Source organism: Acinonyx jubatus, chromosome C2, assembly GCF_027475565.1.
Source record: "Acinonyx jubatus isolate Ajub_Pintada_27869175 chromosome C2, VMU_Ajub_asm_v1.0, whole genome shotgun sequence".
NCBI lineage: Eukaryota > Metazoa > Chordata > Mammalia > Carnivora > Felidae > Acinonyx > Acinonyx jubatus.
The window spans coordinates 40,326,728-40,347,886 of record NC_069384.1 but is presented as its reverse complement, the minus strand read 5'-3'; the positions used below and the strand labels follow the sequence as shown (position 1 = coordinate 40,347,886).

The 21,159-nt window shown below is 34.2% G+C and overlaps 1 protein-coding gene across 3 annotated transcripts in view; it reads right to left on the bottom strand.

The window, feature by feature from the left end:
- Positions 1-21,159, bottom strand: part of CSNKA2IP (casein kinase 2 subunit alpha' interacting protein) — a 381,659-nt gene that overhangs the window by 253,389 nt on the left and 107,111 nt on the right. For 2 of the 3 annotated variants that reach the window (XM_053220708.1, XM_053220709.1), the window contains exon 2: positions 844-10,849. The exons of the other annotated variant lie outside the window; for it this stretch is intronic. In XM_053220708.1, the coding sequence (XP_053076683.1) occupies positions 8,365-10,557 (2,193 nt within the window). In that variant the 5' untranslated portion in view covers positions 10,558-10,849 and the 3' untranslated portion in view covers positions 844-8,364. Of the gene's footprint in view, positions 1-843; positions 10,850-21,159 lie in introns of those variants that run through there. 3 annotated transcript variants of the gene reach the window in all.

The window sequence follows — 21,159 nt, the reverse complement described above, 5'->3', positions numbered from 1 at the left end:
ACAGGTGTTTGGAATCCTGTGAACAAAAACGTGATGAAAGGAAGTCTGGTACTAAGTGATTAAGTGAGGAACAGTTTAGATTAGATTTACCTATAATTTTGTATTGAAGAACATTATATGCAAGAATTTGGAAGAATTCTAGGAAACATAAACTTTAACTCTTTTGCTTTATAGATGTATGAGAGGGGATTAATAGAGGCTAAATTACTTGCTGATGATCCTATAGTATGTTAATGTGAGAACCACATCCAGTCTCTTGCACAAGAAATTCAGCAATTCACTAGTTCTTTCTGTGGCGTTGGAGGACAGGCAGAGGAAGAGGCAGTGGTAGGTGGGAAGGGACTGGAGAAGTCAATGCAATTTGACATTAAACTATAACAGAAAACAAATTGAGGAAAACAGAAGAAGACAATGAAAGAGCTTTAAAGAACTTTGTTTTTTCTTTTTCTTTTTTTTTTTTTTTTAACGTTTATCTATTTTTGAGACAGAGAGAGACAGAGCATGAATGGGGAAGGGTCAGAGAGAGAGGGAGACACAGAATCTGAAACAGGCTCCAGGCTTTGGGCGGTCAGCACAGAGCCCGACGCGGGGCTCGAACTCACGGACGGCGAGATCATGACCTGAGCCAAAGTCGGACGCTTAACCGACCCAGGCGCCCCCCCCCTTTTTTTTAAGACTCTATTTGACAAAATATTTACATGGTTTGTTTCAGATTAGGAGAAAAAGAATGAGGGAGAGGAAAAGGAAGAGAGAGGATGTAAGCGGAGAAGGTGAAGGGGAGGATACTAAAAAGAAGACAGGAAAGAGAAAAACAGGAAAGAGAAAAAAATAATTTTATTATTTCAATAAAATTCAGTAACTTGAATATTGATTTTTGAAGAAGGATCGTCAACCCAGCTGGCATAGACTCAAAACTTAGCAGGCAGCACACGAAGGAGGAAAAGACAGGGAAAGGGAGAATCTGGTCCCAGCTCCATTCCACTCTCATGAAATGTTCTCCCTTCTTCCTTTCTTGAACCCCCCAGGCACCCAACTCTCCATCTTTTCCCTTAGTGATTAATTTTCTTCATCCATGTTAAGCTAAAAATAGGCAAAATGTCATTTTAAAAGTTAATAAAATGAATTTTATAACCATTTATAAATTAAAGAGTAGCATACTTAAGAAAAAAATTCCTTCTTTAACCTACTGGTTTATCCTTTCAAATCTTCTTTAAAGCGACTGAAGATCAAAAGCGCTCAAAACTAAGGCTGAACAACTATTACTACTGCAAATATTGTAAATGGACGGGGAAAATCTATCAACGGTTTTCTTTATGATTTATCCTGTCTTTACTTAAGAGACAAATGTCTCTTGTCAGAAAAGCTTTCTCAAACCACCCTATCAAGAACAGGAGTCAGCAAACGATGCACCAGGGGCCAAATCTGATCTGCTACACGTTTTAATAAAGTTTTATTGGAACACAGATGAACCCATTTATTTACATATTGTCTGTGTCTACTTTCATGCTACTGTGCATTGGAGGGCTATAGGGAAAAATGGTTATTAAGGTTTTAATATTATTGTGAAATTAATCTCAAGATATGTCATACCACTTTACATCAACTGATTTGCTGCATCAGATCCTTTACCAGCCCCAACTCAGAGCTTAGTAATAAGCATTTGAGCTCACACAAAGGACAGATTGTTAGGTCAGCTTCAAATGATCAGAGACCTTGCCTACTACCAAAGTTTACCCAAATATTTACAAACTACACTTTATCAAGGGCATAAACAAAGTAGAAAGAAAATTTGGACATTCTAGAATGTACCTATGCTCTTCTTTTCTGCACCGAGAGATAATATATTATCTCTGTTATAGAATAACCTAGGAGGTTTGCAAGAGACATTTTTTAAGGTACCATATCTACATGTCAGACTTGTAGGAAGTCAAACCACTGCTCTCTAGTAACAATCCATACACAGTGAGGAGCATTTTAAGTTACAAAATATCACTGTCTTATATCCAGGAAATTGTATAGCTTATTTGGCATTCTTTAGTGACTCTTGCATTATAATTTCATAGATTATTTACAGTAAGTAGTGATTAAACACAGATAGTTTTGCTAAAGGCATTCCACAAATGAGGACTATTCTTCATATCAAATGCCATTTATCTACTTAAAGGAAATTCCATTACATAAGGAGATAGGATTGAGTCACCTGACTTACTTTCTCCCCAGGCTTGGAAGGAGGTCTTCCCCAAGAAGGATAAATGGATCACAAATCTCAGGCAAGCTACTACATTCTTTCCCCCAGGCACTTAAAAGGAATACTTGGTGAATGAATGTATAAAAGGATGATAAGCAGAGTCTTTATAAATCCCCTCTAAGTTTGTCCCAGTTCTGAGACCCAAAGTATAGATCAACTAGAAAAACAAACAGATGTTGCACTAATGTATTTTGATATAATTTTATATGGCTAGAGCATATCTACTACCACATATATACATACAGAAAGCTACCGTTGGAGGAGGAATGATAAGAATGGAAGCATGCAAGAAGAAAGCTTCTCTTATTAAAGAAAAATAGAAAAATAAAAAGTGTGGAGTCAGAAATGTGCCGGATCCTGGGCAGCTAGGTTCTCCAACACAGTGTGCAGAGAAAGGAAGAGATGTTCTAGAAATGCCTGTAATAGTGGTTTTCATGTATTTCAATTTTGAGACATGTCAAATAGCTATAAATCTTGATATAAATATTTCATGTTCAAAAGTATTAAAAAAGATTTCTAAATGGTTCTGTAAATACCCTGTAAAACATATGAAAGAAAAAAAAAACATCAATCTAAAAACTGAGTGCCACTGAGAAATATATCTTGGTGATGCTGATTTTTTTTTCTTTTAATTAATGGGAGGAAACTAAAAAAATACAAAAGTAGAATTAAAATTCCAGAGGGAGAAGTCAGGAACACAAATGATAAGAGAGAATAACAGATGTGAAAAAACTACTCAAAATAATATCCCAGAGCTCAGAGAAGAAAAAAATAATGGTGCAATGAAATAAAAGATACTAAAAACAGAGAATGAAAATCCAACATATAATTAATGAGTGGTCACACACACACACAAAAGATAACACAACAGATCACATAAAGCAATTTTCAAAGTTAGAGAAGATAGATTTAAAGAGTTTATGTGTACATATTGAAAAAGCATATCTAAAAACACTTGCTGGCAACATTTTAAAATTAAAATGATGAACAAAAATTCCTTAAGAATCCAAGCAGAGAAAAATTGATCCAAGAAGTGTCAAATATCAGTAATCTATTTTTTTAATTTTTTTTTAACATTTATTTATTTTAGAGAGAGACAGAGTGTGAGTGGGGGGAGCAGCAGAGAGAGAGGGAGACAGAGATCTGAAGCAGGCTCCAAGCTCTGAGCTGTCAGCACAGAGCCCAACATGAGGTTTGAACTCATGAGCCCTGAGATCATGACATGAGCTGAAGTCGAAGGTTTAACCAACTGAGCCATCCAGGTGCCCCTAAATATCAGAGTAATCTAAATTACGAATTACCGAGAAATGTATCCAGAAATTTCTAAGAGTAGTGGAAGGACCAAACAAAAAATTATTGCCTTAAAAATATGGGATACAAATTGTTTAAAACAGTGAAACTATAGGAAAATCTATTCAATTAATTTATAATTCTATAAAAAAAAACTATCAAGACTGTATAAGAAAAGGTTAGACAGATCACGCTGATAGACTGAATATACAATGATCATGTATAAACATGAACTCTAACCTATAACCTGCAACTAGCAGCCCAAGAAATCAACTCATGATCTGTAGTAACCATCCAAGGAAGCACACCTTCTATTACTATGTTAGGTTTGTAGAAAGTCAGACCATCATCTCTAGTAATGGTGCAGGAAGTCAAACAATAATACCTGAAACCATTCACCCAAAATGGCCAGGACATGATGAAATAAGTAACAGCTTCACTAAATTTTGTCCCTGCTTCCACTTCCAACTTAGAACCTCTCAGAGAAAGCCAAATGTGCACTATACCAACCAAGTAGGATGACCCTCTTCTAGTAAGTTTGCCCACAGCTTTGCTATGCCAACTGTTTCCATTTAGGGCATACCTGAATCCTCTTGTTTTCTCCTATAAAACTTTCCTATTATCCTGCCTGCTTTTAAATTTCTGCCAAATACAAGTAATGGTGGCTGACTCCCTTGCTATAACAAGCTTTGAATAGCCTTTACTTGTTCTCATTTGGTTGGTCCTCATTTCTTTCTACTTTTGAATATAGATGTATAATGATAGTCAGTTTTAGAAAACTGAATGTGGTAGGGTATAATCACAACATATGATGACCAAGTAGCATTTATTGATAGCGCAAGGGTCATTTAGTATCAAGCTAAACCAAAGAGCATATGTGTGGAATACACATATACAGAATTGCTACAAAGGGGCGCCTGGGTGGCATCATCAATTAAGCATCCAACTTCGGCTCAGGTCATAATCTCACAGTTTGTGAGTTCGAGCCCCACATCTGACAGTGCAGAGCCTGCCTAGGATTGTCCCTCTCGCTCTTTTTGCCCTCCCCCACTCTCTCTCAAATTAAATAAGTAAACTTAAAAAAAAAAAAAAAAGATGTGTTCTCATGTCTATCCCTCTCAATTTAAGGAGAAAAGCATTAATGAGAGCAAACTTTTTCTATTACTTTTCAGATGATCTTTTTTTTTTTTAATGTAGTGATTTTTGAGTCCTTCTGCCTTTTGAAAATCTAGTCTGATCTATATAATATTTGGCAAAAATTTTTTGGCCCTTCTGGAATGACACATGTTTTTCCTCATTTTAAAATTCTATTGGTATCTCAATACAATCTGGGAGAGAGATACGGTTGGATAACCACTGCTTATGCATTTGCCCCATAAGTTTGATGCAATTTTATTTTCAAAGTACAAAACACTGGCTAAAGACTTCTTTTGAAAAAATTTTGAAAGTAGGCACTGTCATAATTAAGAAAATATAAATAACTGCCAATACACTGAAAAGTTAAGAACAACTAAATCATAGTCCAAAAAAAAAAAAAAAAGGAAAGAGTGAAAAGAAACTACAATGAGGTATAAAGTTTAGAAAACAAGCTAAGAGACAGAAAATTAAACATGTAAATTCTATCAATAAATAAAAATCAGTTAAGCTCCTCAGTTTGACTTAATTCCATAAATATTTATTGAATATTTAATATGTGCCAGGTACCACTAAGCCCTGAAGAGTTAGTGGTAAACAAGATTAACGCAGGACCTCTACTCCTGAAGTTTAGTATACTGGAGAGAGTATTAAACAAGAAGTGACAAAAGTGATGTGTGTCATCAAAAGAGAAGTTCAGGATGAATAAAACACTTGTCAAGTGTTTTCTAAAGTACTATCATGGTGAAGGCCATGAACACATTATCACATACATTAACTTTTTCTTCATCATCACTGATAAGCTATACATCAGCCAGCATCACATTTCATACTGAAATACTAGAAAGAAGCACTGTTAACATAAGAAATAAGACAAGGATGACTGCTGTCATCAATAACAGTTTTATACATGTTCTCACCAAGATAAAAGGTACAAAGAACAATTCAAACTTATGGGAAAGAAGCAAACTGATGAAATGTTACTTATTTCAAAGAACTAAAAGAAGATGAAGACTTTCAAAAGCATTAATTCAATATCAACACTATTTTAGGGCATGCACTCTATGCCAAGGACTAGGTTAAAAAAATAATAGCACAAGAAGTTTTCAGTATAGTAAGTGAAAACAGATAAGAAACAATTACTTTACAATGTGGTTAAGAGCAGTACAAAGAACTAACACAGTTTTATGATAATAGGGAAGCCAACTAACCCTTATGTAAGTGCATCAGGAAAAGGCTTTCCAGAAGACGTCAAGACAAAACAGAGCTCTGTAGGATAAAACTGCATGTATGGGAAGATCTTTCTGAACAGCAGAATTTTCTCTTTAAGAGTGTAGGATGTGAGGCCAGGGAAATAAAAGCAAAATAAACTGTTGGGACTGTATCAAAATAAAAAGTTTATGCACAGCAAAAAAACAATCAACAAAACTAAAAGGCAACCTACTGAATGGGAAAAGATATTTGCAAATGACATTTCTGATAAAGGGTTGATATCCACAATACATAAAGAACTGATACAACTCAAAACCCAAAAAGCAAATAATTCAATTGAAAACTCAGCAGAAAACACGAATAGACATTTCTCCAAAGAAGGCATGTAAATGGCCAATAGACACATGAAAATGTTACTCATCAGCAGAGAATTCCAAATCAAAACTACAATGAGATATCACCTTATCTGTCAGAATGACTAAAATAGAAAACACAAGAAACAACAATTGTTGGCAAGGATGTGGAGAAAAAGGAATCCTCCTGCACTGTTGGTAGGAATGTAAACTGGCACAACCATTGTAGAAAACAGTATGTACATTTCTCAAAAAATTAAAAATAGAACTACCCTGTGATCTAGTAATCTCACTACTGGGTATTTACCCAAAAAATACAAAAACACTGATTCAAAGGAATATATGCACATCTATGTTTATTAGAGCATTACTTGCAATAGCAAAATTATGGAAGCAGCCAAGGTGTCCATCAATGGATGAATGAATAAAGAAGAGTTGATATATATAATGAAATATTATTCAGCTATGAAAAGAAAGATTGAAATCTTGCCATTTGCAACAACATGTATGGAGCTAGACAGTATAATGCTAAGCAAAATAAGTCAGAGAAAGTCAAATATCATATGATCTCACTCATATGTGGAATTTAAGAGACAAAAAAAAAAAAAAAAAGAACAAAGGAAAAAAAAAGAGACAGAGACAAACCAAGAAAAAGACTCTTAAATATAGAGAACAAACTGATGGTTACCAGAGGGGAGGGGAGTGGGCCAATGAAGGAAATAGGGGATGAAGAACTTAACATAATGAAAAATAAATTAAATCATTTAAAAAAATCAGTTTAAAAACAGAGGCCTTGGTACATTCTGTGCATTTTAAAGCAATTAGTATGGCTGAATCATACTAGTTCAATCATAAAAGAAATTTAGACTTTCCCCAGAAAATACTGGCCAATGATGAAAGGACCCTAAGCAGTGGAGTGGCACTATCACATCTGTGTCATACAACTGTGTTCAAAAGTTAGAAGTGCATGTTTAGGAGTTATTGCAGTAATCCTGGTGACAAATGGTTGTGACCACCACTAGGATAGTGGCAATGCTGGAATGTAGGAATAATAAGGCCATAGAACTCATAGAGAGGAGCAGGCAATGAGAAAAAGAGTTAAACATAACTCTGCGATGAATGGTGGTTCATCCCATTGAAATAGGAACACTGGGGGCAAAGGATTATAAATGTAATGACCCGAACTGTAAATGATAATAAATTCTGGTGGGTCATGTTGAGTTTGGGATGCCCGTGCAAAGTTCCAATTGGAAATTTCCAGTATACAGTCAGAAAGATGTTTGTGGAGCAGCATTGTGAGTCATTAGTGCATGCAAATGATACTAAATTTAGACCCTGGGGATTGAGATGATCACTTAAGATGAGTAGGTTAAGACACCTCCCTTTTCTTCCCACTACCAGTAGACCCAGTGGCACAAAACCATTTTTAAAACATTTTTATTAACCCATTTTGGATGTATAGATAGAAGTGATGAACAGGCTTTAGAACCTATAATTTAAATATTGGCCCAGACCATAGGTAAAGTTGTTTGTACCAGTTAGTTATTCTCTCCTGAGATTTGTTAACTAGGGTTGAACAGATCGCTGGATTTCAGAGTGTAGGATCTTAGCATAGAAGAATTTTCCCTAGGAACACATAACTAGAAAGAGATTATCATAACTAGAGAAAACATTCCTCTCCATATACATTCTTATCTATTGAACATGATCTGAATTTTCTTTAGAGATAGGGAAACAGATTAGCATGAATTGGCTCACGAATACTGGCATTAGCATATTCTATGAGGAAAGAGAATAACAATGAGCTAGATACAAGACAAATGAGGTCTTTCTGGTTTATGGCCAATTATGATTAATTCGTGTAACAATGATTATACAGTGGCTACTATAAGCCGGGCATTTGGTTAAAAACCTGGGATTCAGTTTTGTCTCCTAGGAGATCACAGTCTATTATTTAACTAGAAAATAGACTTAAGAGTATTAGTTCCCCTTAACTAGGTGCTTCATCAGCTAAAATATACAATCACACTTAATTATTACTAAGAATTTTAATAAGCATGATAAGAAATCAATCTCTAGTTTCAAAGAACTAAGAGGTCAATTGCTTTCAAAGAAACAAAAGTTAATTTAATCAATATTTCTCTCATTTTGAAACTTTGTCTGAAAAAATTTGAACAGCATCTTTGGTCCCTTTGGCCCTTTTACTGTAGTGCTATTCCTCATAGGCCTTGTTCTGGGAGATGGTGATTGGTTTTGCTGTGGTTTCCCAGTAAGTGGCTGATGATTTTTACTACATACAAACTCAAGCCAGGAGACCCCTGGAGGCAATCGGTGGTAACTAAGCACCTTAGTGAACACACAACCTGAGAGAGTAGATGTGGTAGACTCTTTGGAAGGAGGGGGTAAAGAGGGCACAGTTGAAGAAGAAGAGGAGGAGAAAGATGATGAAGAGGAGGAGGAGGATGTAGAGGATGAAGAGGATGTAGGCAGGGACTGCGGCTCAAAATTATTACTTTTCTTCACATAAAGTAGCCAGTCAATAGCCTGGGGTTGTTGGCTTACAACTCTGTCTTCAGAGGCTGCTGTCAGCCCATTGTTCTTCCTATTTAGCTCCTGGGTGATATCAAGTTCAGATGTAGAGAGAATTTGTATCTTTTCCATTCCTTCAAAGTTGTCTTCAGGGATTTCATCAGGCTGATTTTCTTTCACCGAGGATGGAAGACCAGATGAGGGAGAAGTCTTTGGTATGGAGAGGAGAAAAACTAATTTCACTTCTATTCCCCTCTCAGAACTGAGCTCAGGTGTTGGGATGACAAATAGCGTTGCGCCATGAGGATCTTTCCTTCCCGTAAGATGGTTACATTGAGATTTTATGCAGGAAGCACAAGCTAAACATACTATATAATTTGATGAAAGTCGGGGACCAGGATGAGGATTTGGCCTTCCCCTCATTCTTCGAAAGAGAATCTGCCTACAGAGATCCCTCTGGATTCTGGTCTTGGAGAGGGAATTGACAATTTTATTTACAACATCATCAGGGACACTTCCACCTTTAACAATGCAGGGATGAATATAATCTAAATTCCATGATATTTCTTTATTTGATGCTGTCTTTGCACAAAGATCAAAGCTGCCTTTATTCTGGAATCTGGAGCCCAATGTTGAAGCAGCTATGCTCCTGATAAAGTGTTTAGAGCTTGATAATGATTGACCTGAGACATTTGGTTTATACTGGGGTGAAGATAAATCTGTGGCCCTGTATTTGTCATTTGGTGAAGAGGTATTCTGAAACTTGGAGTGACAAACCGGTGAGCTGAGGGTCCTGAAGTCCCGATTAAGTGTAAGCACTGTCTGAGATTTAGGTGGGAACAATGGCAAACTCTTAGTCTGGTGGACAGAATGTGCTAAAGGTGATTTCCTTGGTTTTGAATGGGACAATGGTAAGCTCAGAACAATGGAATTAGAGCTCAGTGCAGCTGTTGTCTGAGGTTTGGAGTCAGATAATGGTGAGCTCAGAGCCATTTGATTGGATTCCAATGAACATGATGACTGAAGCAAGTCATGTATTTGAGATGTAGAGTTGAGTGATGGTGAGCTCAAAGATCTTTGATTGCGCTCTAATAAAGATGTCCAAAGGCCATCCAATGAAGATGTTTTCTGAGGCTTGGACTGTGGTAATGCTGTGCCAAGCACTCTTTGATTGGGTCCCAAAGAAGATGATTTCCAGAGGACATCTAGGGAAGGTGTTTCTTGATGTTTGGGGGGAAATAATGATGAACTTGAGACTCTTTGATTAGACTTCTGTGAAGGTGATGTCCAGCAAAAGTCTCGGGAAGATGTAGTCTGAGGTTTGGGGAGGGGTAATCGTGAGCTCAAGTTTGTTTGACTGGACTCCAGTGATGAAGATGTCTTATTAAGATCAAGTGAAGGTGTTGCCTGGGATTTATGGTGGATCAAAGGTGAGCTCAAGGCTCTCTGATTAGGCCGCAGTGAAGTTCTCTGGTGGGGGTCTAGTGCAGGTGTGTCCTGACGTTTGGATTGGGATAATGGTGCTTTTGGAGCCTTGTTATAGAAACCCGGTGAAATTGTGTCCTGAGACTTGGCAGAGGGCAATACTGAGCAGCTCTGCACCAACTTCTTAGAGTTAACTGGAGGTGCTGCAAGGTGATTACTATGGGATTGCACTCTGACTACAGGCAGCTTATTGGGTTGATTTAGTTTTTCACCTGTGTATTGATGTGTCAATGAATTGGTTGTGGCCGGTTGGTAAGAGTGTTCTAATGGCACAAATTGTTGATCATAATATGCCAATGGCTCCATCTTGTGCTAGTGGTAGAGGTCTTTTTGAAAGCAGCTGGCTTGTGGGATATTTTAGTAACTGAGTCTTTTAGCTGGATTCCATGGGCAAAGAATATTTTTAAATAAATAGTCTTTGGTAGTTTCCTACTTCTATCTTGTTTCCTCTCTGTTAATTCTCAAATATTACAGAGTGTCTCAAAATTGAGGTATAGATGAGGTTGAAAAAATTATCACCATTTGAGATTCTCCTCTATCTTCTCTTTCATTCCCTAGAGCTTTCTCTCTCTCTCTCTCTCTTTTGAGGAAATAATGCCTGTTAATAAAATAGTGAAGAGAGTTAAGAAGAGATCCTGATAGGGATATTAGTTTTCTCAAACAATTTGTTGTAGTGACTAGAGCATGGGCTTTATGTTAAATCCAAGTCAGCTACTCTATGTGTAACTTTTGAATTAAACTTTCTAAACCCCATTCGCATATCCATAAAATAAATGTGATATTTAATTTACTGAGCTAAAGACTAAATAAGATACAAAATGAATAGCATTGTCCAGGATATAATAGATGCTCAAATAAAAGGTAATAGCCATTTCTGGTACTCTTTTATTGATGGCTTAAGTAAAAAAAAAATCTATGATAAGTTTGTTGCATGAAATAAGAAAATTTTAGAGAAAAGTGAAATGGAAGTGCTGAAATGTTGGTTTTCAATTTAGATTCAATTACCTGTTGTTAATCACCTTTTAGCTTATTTCCAGAAGTCCATAATTCTAGTTGAAAGTTTACTGCATACCTTTCATACTGTTCTTATTTTTCACCAATGTATCTTTTGAAACCATTGCCTACTACCTTTTAAAACGAATGTCTTTGTTCATGTTTATTATTTTTTTTACGCTGGTGATCTCCATTCATTCTCTCATTTCTCTCCAGGCCTTCACTAAATTATTTTCTTTTCCTCTCACCTCAATATAGTGCTCAGTGTTTCATCACCACGTCTCTTCCCTTTTTGTTTTATGCCTATGCAATCACACTAGTTGTTTTTTATTTAAAAATGAACTATAGAAACTTCACAAAAAAACAGAAATATATAGCTAGCCGAAAGTGATGCAAGCTCAGAAAAGATAGATGTGTTGCTTTTTAAGATGACACATAATAGAACATGACACTATTTTAGTGCATTTTCATGGCCAAGGGTTTGTTCTTCAGGTTTTAAGGCTAAGACACATGATATGACAAAAAACTGACAGTGATTGCAACAGACCTTAGGATCATCCAACAAAGTCATTAGCCCTAAGGCCCTTGAAGATGGGAACTGTTCAACTTTGGTTTCATGATCCTTTCTTATGCTTCCATGACTTACCAACCCAATTTCTGATGGACAAATTTATTCTTCATATATGCCACCTTATCCAATTAATTAACTATCAATTCTATTACTGCTAGAAGGTTTTCCCCTACATCAAGGTGTCTTTTCACTTAATTTTATGTACACCTATGTTAATATACTCTTACCTTATGTACTCTAATCTTGTGTACATCTATTTTAAAATATGTCTTGTTGATATCATAATTCACTTGTTTTCAAGTCATGAGTCATTCCTTGTGGAATTCTCCAAGTACCAACAATGTTATTTACATGCCATTGACTTCCTAATCTTTTGTCTCTAGTGCTGGTTTCCTCTTTAGCTTCAAAACTATATTTTCAACTAATAATCAGACTTCTCTACCCCAAATTCCCAAAGACAGTTCAAACACAAAACACATAAAACTCAATAAAGTTACTTCTTCTTCTGGAGAAATCTTTTTCTATGTCTTCTATCTCAGTGTCTAAAGACTAGTTTTCTAATTCAGAATCCTTGAAATTATCATGGACAGCTTCACACTCCAGAACAATTTACATACTAATATTGGCTGATCTTACCTCTTCCACAACTTAATTTACCTTTTCCTATCCAAAGTCACTATTTCAGTTTATACAATAGGCATATCTTGTGTAGACAAATTTATTACTAAATTAACTTCTATATATCTTTCCTCCATGACCTCACTCACTCTCTTCCATCTCTTCTTCCGGACACTCAAGAGGAAGTTTTTGCTATTGAAATACAGCTCTTGCTCACCTGAGGATTTCCTTCGCTTTGCTTATATCTGTAGGAGTAATAAGCATTGAATTGAAGTTATTTGTGGTTGCTGGATTTTGTGTGGTGTGATTTGACACCCAGCTTTTTAAAGACAGCGAAAATGGTACATTCCACTGTGTGCTGTTTGGCACCCTAACATGCTTCTAATTGTTAATACAGAATAACTTCATGACCTTGAGGTATGCAAAGATTTCTTAAACAGAACACAAAAAGGAATAACTATTAAAAATTGATAAATTAAAACTAAAAGCTCCCAATTATCAAAATACACCATATTTAGAAAGAGTAAACGCAAATCAAAGAATGTGAAAAATATTTACGATACATAATATCTGAAAAATATGGATATGGATATTATCATAGAATATTACATACACGATAACCTCTGCATGTTGCTAAGAAAAAAATACAGTTTGAATCATGTCAAAAACATGGCCAACCACTTCACAAATGAGGATATCCAAACGCTAGTGCTAAAGCTCAGCCTCATTGGAAACCAGTGAAGTGCATACTTAAAACACAGAGAGGTACTACAACACATTATCAGACTAGGACTAAAGTAAAATAAAATGAAATAAAAGCAGACAAAGTCAAGAATTTGTAACTATGTAGATTAATTAGTATTTATACACACACACACACAACACACACACACACACAATTATATTTCATACCTAGGTATAATCCAATAGGCATATCATGAGTGAATATTAGCACCAAAATACATGCCATAGGATGTTCAGTGAACATTATTCATAGTAGCTCAAAACTAGAATTAACTGTCAATCAGTAGCAGAATATATAAATAAGATATGATATATTCATTCAATGAAATACCAAACAACAATGAAAATTAGCAGAAAGTCTAGCACCATGCAACTACATGGATGAATTTCACTTACAAAATGTTGAATGAAAAGAATAATATGCACAAAAAATACCTTAAAATTTTACATATGAAAGTAAAAAATAAGGTCATACTAACTATGATCTTAAAAGCCAAGCTAATACATTTGGAGAGGTACAGATTAGGAGAGAACAAAACTTCTAGGGTGGTGGTAATATTCTGTTTCTTGACCTGGATGATGGTTGTATGGGTGAACTCATTTTGTGATAATTGAGCTCTAACACTTACACTGTGTGTATTTTTGTATGTTTCTTAACTTCAATAAAAAGTTAAAAAATACATAAGTTGATGCTAATTTGGAAAGACACATCTGAAACAAAATTGCACTGAAAGGTGAAACATTAAAGGATGAACCAAGATCTGGCACCCAGATGTAATGAGAACTTGAGAAAAAAAAAGAAGTAGAAGAATGTGATGTGGAAATCCTGCTATCATATGTAGAGGAATAAAGAAATTCAAAACAAATGGAACTAACAAAAATCTATTTAAGACAAAAACCAGAGAAAAATAGTATTTCTGAATGTTTTCCACTTCACAGCACTAACACAGCAAATGGCACTCTCATTTTAAAGAATGTGTTTTTCTGTAACTATGGAAGAAAATGAATACCATTTAAGAAAAAATTAACCCACAAATAGTCTTTGTGCCCAAATTCTCTTTACAGTTGGGTTCTTTCAAACTTTCAGTGAAATGATTCACATAGTGTTATATAACCCTTTTCAGAATATAATAAATACTGAAATAGTCTGTTTGTTCTGTGAAACTGCTGTACATAATTCTAATATTAAACAGTGACAAAAAATTTCAAAGAGAAAAATAAAATGTCACTTATTTCATATGCAAAATTCCTAAATAGAATAAAAAATTTAATTTAACATTACAAGAAAGTAACAATAAACTATCACCAACTGGATCTTATTCATACAATGTAATGATTTATTAGTAAACATTATAATTCATCATGTTCATAATTCAAAATAAATACTAATAGATGCTCAAAAAGTCACTTTATAAAATCCAACCTCCCCTCCTCATAAAACCCAGTAAAGCTATTAAGAAAAAACTAGCTATTTATTGAAAACAAACTTCAATCTGAAAGCACAATTAAATCATTCAGTTGATATTGAACTATGAGCTAGTCCCACTATAGGCTGATAATAGACAAGCATATTAATCATGAAGTCACTATTACACTTTAACACTGTTTGGGAAGATCTAGCCAATGTAATAAAGAAAAAAAATAGGAAAAAAGTCTAACTATTGAAAAGGTAAAATTATATTATCTATGTATATTATATGATTAAAAATTCTATTTAGAATAAAGAAAACCTGACTGAATCCATAATATATTAAAATTCAGAAAGTTCAATGAAATCAGTTTACTAAATCTGTATATATGAATCAAGAATTTTTCTAAATGTCAACACTTAACAGGATATATGATGACCATAGACACTTTATATATAATTTGCTCTAATAATTCAATAAAAATACAAATATCCTATTGCAAAAATGAGCAATTACTTGAAAATTTTTATAGAGAAGAAATACAAATGCCTAGTAATCAAAGAAAGCCAACAGTTTACTGCATCTGCTTCTTTTGTATCTTTCAATTCTTTTTCCAATGCACAGATGCTCCGTGCTCCTTCATTCTACTTCCTTTTTCAAAACATGTTTCGAATAAATAGAAAAATTACCATTGGAAATTTCAGTAACCTTTTCATTAATGGGTAGAAACAAGCAGAAAATCAGTAAGATTTTGTATTTCAAGATTTGAAAAGACACTATCAATTAACTAGACCTAATTGATATTCATAGAACATTTCACTCCAAAATATTCTTCTCAAGTGCACATGGAATATGCACCAAAACTTTGTAGACCATACAACAAATTTCAATAAATTCAAATGGGTTTAATCATACATAATATGTTCTTGAATTTGGCAATGAAAGTAATTATAATCAATAACAAACAATATATGAAAAAATAACCAGACATTTAGTATAAAAGAATATATTTCTAAATAACCCATGGGATAAAGAATTCAAAAAGGAAGTTAAGAATTATTTTGCAATAAATTAAAATAAAAATAGGCTATATAAAAATGTGTAGGATGCTGCTAAAGCATAATTTATGAGGGGGATATATCTGTAGCCGTAAATAACCATATTAGAAAAGAAGAAAGTTTTCAAACCAAGGACATTAGCTTGCTTGTTAAGCAAAGAGAAAAAAAGAATATTAAGCCAAAATTAAGTAGAAAAAAAAATATTAGAAGAGAAATTAATAATATAGAAACCAGAAAATCAAGGATACCAAAAGCTGGTTGATTTCAATAAAACTGAAAACATTTAGTCAGACATGTCAGGAAGAAAAAAGGAGAGAGAAATAAGTTACAAATACCAGGAATGAGGTGATATCACTACCAACTGTACAATATTGAAAAGAATAATAATGTAATACTATGAATATTATGCCAATATATTAGACAAATCAGATGAAAGAAACATACTCTTGAAAGACACAAACTGCCAACACTCACTCAAAAATAAATTCTAAAACTAAGGATCCCTATATTCATTAAAGACATTGAATTTCAGTTTAAAACCTTCCCATAAAGAAAACTTCAGACTCTGATGGCTTCATTGGTGCACTGTAACAAACATTTAAGGAAGAAATAATTCCAATTCTGTACATACTCTTCTAGAAAATTAAAATGGAAAATTTTCTTCATAACTCATCCTATGAGTCAAGTACTACCCTGAGACCAAAACCAAACAAAAGCATTACTAGACTAAAAAAACAAACAAACAAACAAAAAAAAAACCAAACACTGTATACTTATGTTATTGAGATAAATGCATAAATCCCAAACTTTTACCAAGTCAAATCCAACAACATAAAAAAGATAATCCACTTTCCCCAAATCCATGGTCCCAATCTTATCACAAGAAAATATCAAACAAGCCCAAATTAAGAAAAATTCTATATTTCACCAATACTCCTTAAAACTGTCAAAGTCATGAAAAAAAAGGGGGTAAGATAGAGAAATTATTACATACTAGAAAAAAATCTAAACATAATAACTAAATGCAATGTGGTATCTTGGATTGGATCCTGGATCAGCAAAAAGACATTAATGGAAAAAATGGTGAAATTCTATTAAAATCTATAGCTCAATTAATAATATTGTACAAATGTTAATGTCTTTGTTTTGATAAATGTGCAATGGTGATGTAAGATGTTAACATTAGGAAAATCTGAGTGAAGAGTTAGAATGCAAAACAGCTAGAATAGACAAAACAGCTTTGAAAAAGAAGAAAACTGGAAGGCCAACATTACCTGACTTCAAAACTTATTCAAAAGCAACAACAGTTGGGGCGCCTGGGTGGCTCAGTCAGTGGGGTATCTGGCTTCCACTTAGGTCATGATCTCACGGTTTGTGGGTTTGAGCCCCACATCGGGCTCTGTGCTGACAGCTCGGAGCCTGGAGTCTGCTTCGGATTCTGTGTCCCCTTCACTGTCTGTCCCTCCCTCACTCACACTCTGTTTCTCTCTCTCTCTCTCTCCCTCTTCCTCAAAAATAAATCTAAAAAATTTTTTAAAAAAGCAACAACAGTCAAAATGGTCTCTATGGGCATAAAGGTAGACCAGATCAATGGAACATGAGTAGGAAGTTCAGAAATACACCCACATATATATGGATAGCTGATTTTTTTAGAAGGTGTAAAAGCAATTCAGTGGAAAAGTATCCTTCCAAATGATGCTGTAATCATTGGATTTATATCTGCAAAACGTGTGTGTGTGTATATATATATATATATACACACACATACACACACACACACACACACACACACACATATATATATATATATATGAAATTCGACCCATACCTCAAATTATACATGAAAATCAATTCATAATGGGATTACAGATCTAACATAAAACCTCAATTTACAAACATTCTAGAAGAAAAGATCGGAGAAAACCTTTGTGACTTTGAATTGGGTACAGATTTTTAGATGTGACACCAAAAGCAATGAATAAAAGAACAAATGAATAAATTGAACTCCACCAAAAATTAAAAACTTCTGCTCTTCATAAGGCTCCTTTGGGAAAATGAACAGGTAAGCTAAAAATTCAGGGAAACATGTGCAAAAATATCTGACAAAGCACATGTTATCAAGAGTATACAGAGAAATCTCAAAACACAAAAATAAAGCAAGTGATCCAATAAAAAAAAAATGGGCAAGATATTTGGACAGCTCTCCAAAGATGATATGTGAATGGGAAATAAACACATGAAAAGATACTCAACATCATTAGTCATTAGGAAATGCAAATTTAAACCACATGAGATACAACTAAATACTTATTAGAGCTGCTAATTTTTTTTAAGTTCACCTACTAAGTGTTGACAAGAATATGGAAGAAATGGAACTCTGATGCACTGCTGATGGGAATTTAAAATAGCCCAAGAGGTACCTGGGTGGCTCAGTGGGTTAAGTGTTTGACTTCAGCTCAGGTCATGATCTCACCATTCATGGGTTCGAGCCCTGCATCAGGCTCTGTGCTGACATCCTAGATTCTCTGTCTCCCCCTCTCTCTGCCCCTCTCCAGCTTTTGTCCACTCTCTCAAAAATAAATAAACATTAAATAAATAAATAAGTAAATACATACATACACACATACATACATATATACATAAAACAGCCCAAGAAGTTTAGAAAATAGTTTAACCATTTCTTAGAAAGCTAAGTATTACATGTATCATACCATTCAGCCATTCCACTCCTAGTATCTATCCAAGAGAAAAGAAAGTACACATCCATAAAAAGACCTGTAGAAATATGTTCACTGAGCTTTAGTTTAAAAGTCCAAAACTGAAAATTACCCAATGTCCTTCAGCAAGTGAATTAATCAACAATTTACAGTAGCCTCATATAATGGAATACCACTACTTCTAATCTCAGGAATCCCATCTTCAGCTGAGAATTTAGGAGCAAAATTATTGCAAATTGGTAGGCAAAAAAAAGTATATGAAACAAAAAGAGTACGACAAACCAACCTCATTTAATATCTCAAATGTAAGACCTCTGAACAAAGACAATTCAATGAGGCAAATGCTTTGTGTTCTCAATAAACCATCAAAATAGAAATATGTGTATGCTCCAAGTTTAAAAAAAATCAAAAAGGCCTCCAGAAAACCCATACAATAAAAATATAAATACATAGATGCCTTAAAAATTGGTAAAGATTGGTTTGGCATTTATAAATAGTATTCTTGGTGTACATATAGATTAATATTCCAGCAATTTCAAATTGAGTTAATAAAGCATGCAATAATTGTTTTAACCTAGCATTATTTGTTTTCATCTGTTTAATTGTTTGGTGTCTCCTGTCTGCCAAACTCTCAACATCTAAAATACCCTTAGGCCTATATCATTTTTATAACTCAAAAGATTTGAATTTAGAGAATTTCTTGGAAGTCAAGTCTTCAGCACTAGAGCCAAAGATTGATCGCTCAAAGAGGATAATCCTCTTTTGGGAGCCCACTGCATTAAGATGCACTGGTTCAGGTATACAGAAGACTTCAGAAGAAATCTCTGTAATCCAAGGCTTATCTCTAGCCTGACATGTGTATTTGACATTAGTACCTGACATTTCTACTTTGAGCTCAGACATTCTGTTCTCATCTTTTTCCAAATATAAACCCACAAGAAATCTCTCAGATTCATATTCCAGGGCTATGTTCTCTGAACTCTGTTATACCTGCATATACATGCACAGTCATCTAGACATATTCCTGATTGTAAACAAGTCTCTCCCCCAAGAGAAGTTTCATGAAAACTAAAAATACGACTGTTTCAATGATTCTTAGAAAAGAAACTTGAGCTACTTTCATGCTAGACAATCTTGTAGGGTCTATACTATTTACATTCCCTGTGAGGAGAAGTAATACTGAAAGACTATGTTCTAATGCACAGAAATATAAATATAATTCTTGGGCTACCATTTCCACAAAGAGCTCTACAACTCTCTATTCAAAGTAAGAGCTTTGAGAAAATTCTGCCATGTTTTACCTGAAATCAAAGTACTTTTTAGGATGAGCATTATACATAAGTGATGAATCACTGGGTTCTACTCCTGAAACCAATAGTACGCTGTATGTTAACTGACTTGAATTTAAATAAATACATTTTTTTAAAAAGCTGTCACCCAAATACACGGAACTGTTAGTGGAGTGGACATTAAGCCACTCTACCATGAGTTCTACAGAAATCTATCCATCACCATGCAGCTGTATTCAACATTGTCTATCCTCTCTGTCGTCATGTTCTGGAAAACTTCAAGAATTATGGGCTTGGTATGCAAAGAGTTGAGTCAGCCCAGTCTAGATATGTTTTAGATAATATGCTTTGTAAAAATCCATTAATTTTTATGCTTGTGATTTTTTTTTTGGTTTCAATTTCAGGAAAACTATTTAAATATTCTGAGGATAAAGGTAATACATATTTATTATAGAAAACTTAGAAAAGAATATGATCAAGAAAATAAAAATCATCCATAATCCCACCATCCAGAATTATTGTGTGTATATCATTCCAATGTTTCTATGTATCTTCATTTTTACACAAATATAAGGTACTTATTTTCTTTTTTGTTTGGTTAGTGAAATACCACAGATATTTGTATATATTTAACTATTCTTCTCAAACATAATTTTAACTGATGTCCAAAAGTGCATCATTGTATTTCTACTATTTAAAAGCAAGGCTTTGAAGATCATTATTCCAGCCAATATTTTTGTACATCTCTGCTTCTTTTAGATTACTTTTTTAATGATAAAATTTTATATGTTAAGACTTTAAAATATTTTGATAAATTTTCCTCCAGTGAATTTGTAAAAAGTAAAAACAAAAATACATTCCCATCAGTAAGAGATAAGTGACATTTACTTACTTTGCAAATTCTGGATCTAGAATATTTCAGACATTTTTCTCTTTGCTGGCCTCTACCCCATGACCACTTATTTAAATATCCATATTTTAAATATCAGCTAAATTTTGACTACCTATATTTCTCTATTTGTTAAGTCCTTGGTCCTTTTATTTACCCATGGTTCAGTAAGTGTGTTCATATGTTTGTTATTGAATGTAAGGGTTGTTTATATATTATGTTACCTTTTGTCACAAATATTGCAAATACTTCCCCTACATAGTTTGCCTTAAAAAATTAATCATACCTGGGAGATAGGCTCTGATCCACCCAATATGATCATTTCATTCAAGATTTATATTTTTAGGAGTCTTTACTTATGACATATGTGAGAATATAAACAGGAGCTCCAACAAGTTAGTATGTACAACAAATCCACAAGATGCCAAAGAAAGTGATGTCTTATAATGTCAAATTGATTAATTATAATAATCATCAAGCTGTTCAACATAAAGGCACAATTTAAAAGTTTTGAGGTTCTTTCCATGTTACCTTCAAGTAACAAAAGCCTGTGTGTGTGTGTATGTGGATGTGTGTATTGTCAAATCAAGAATGTTTTACACTTTCAAAGTCATGGTTTT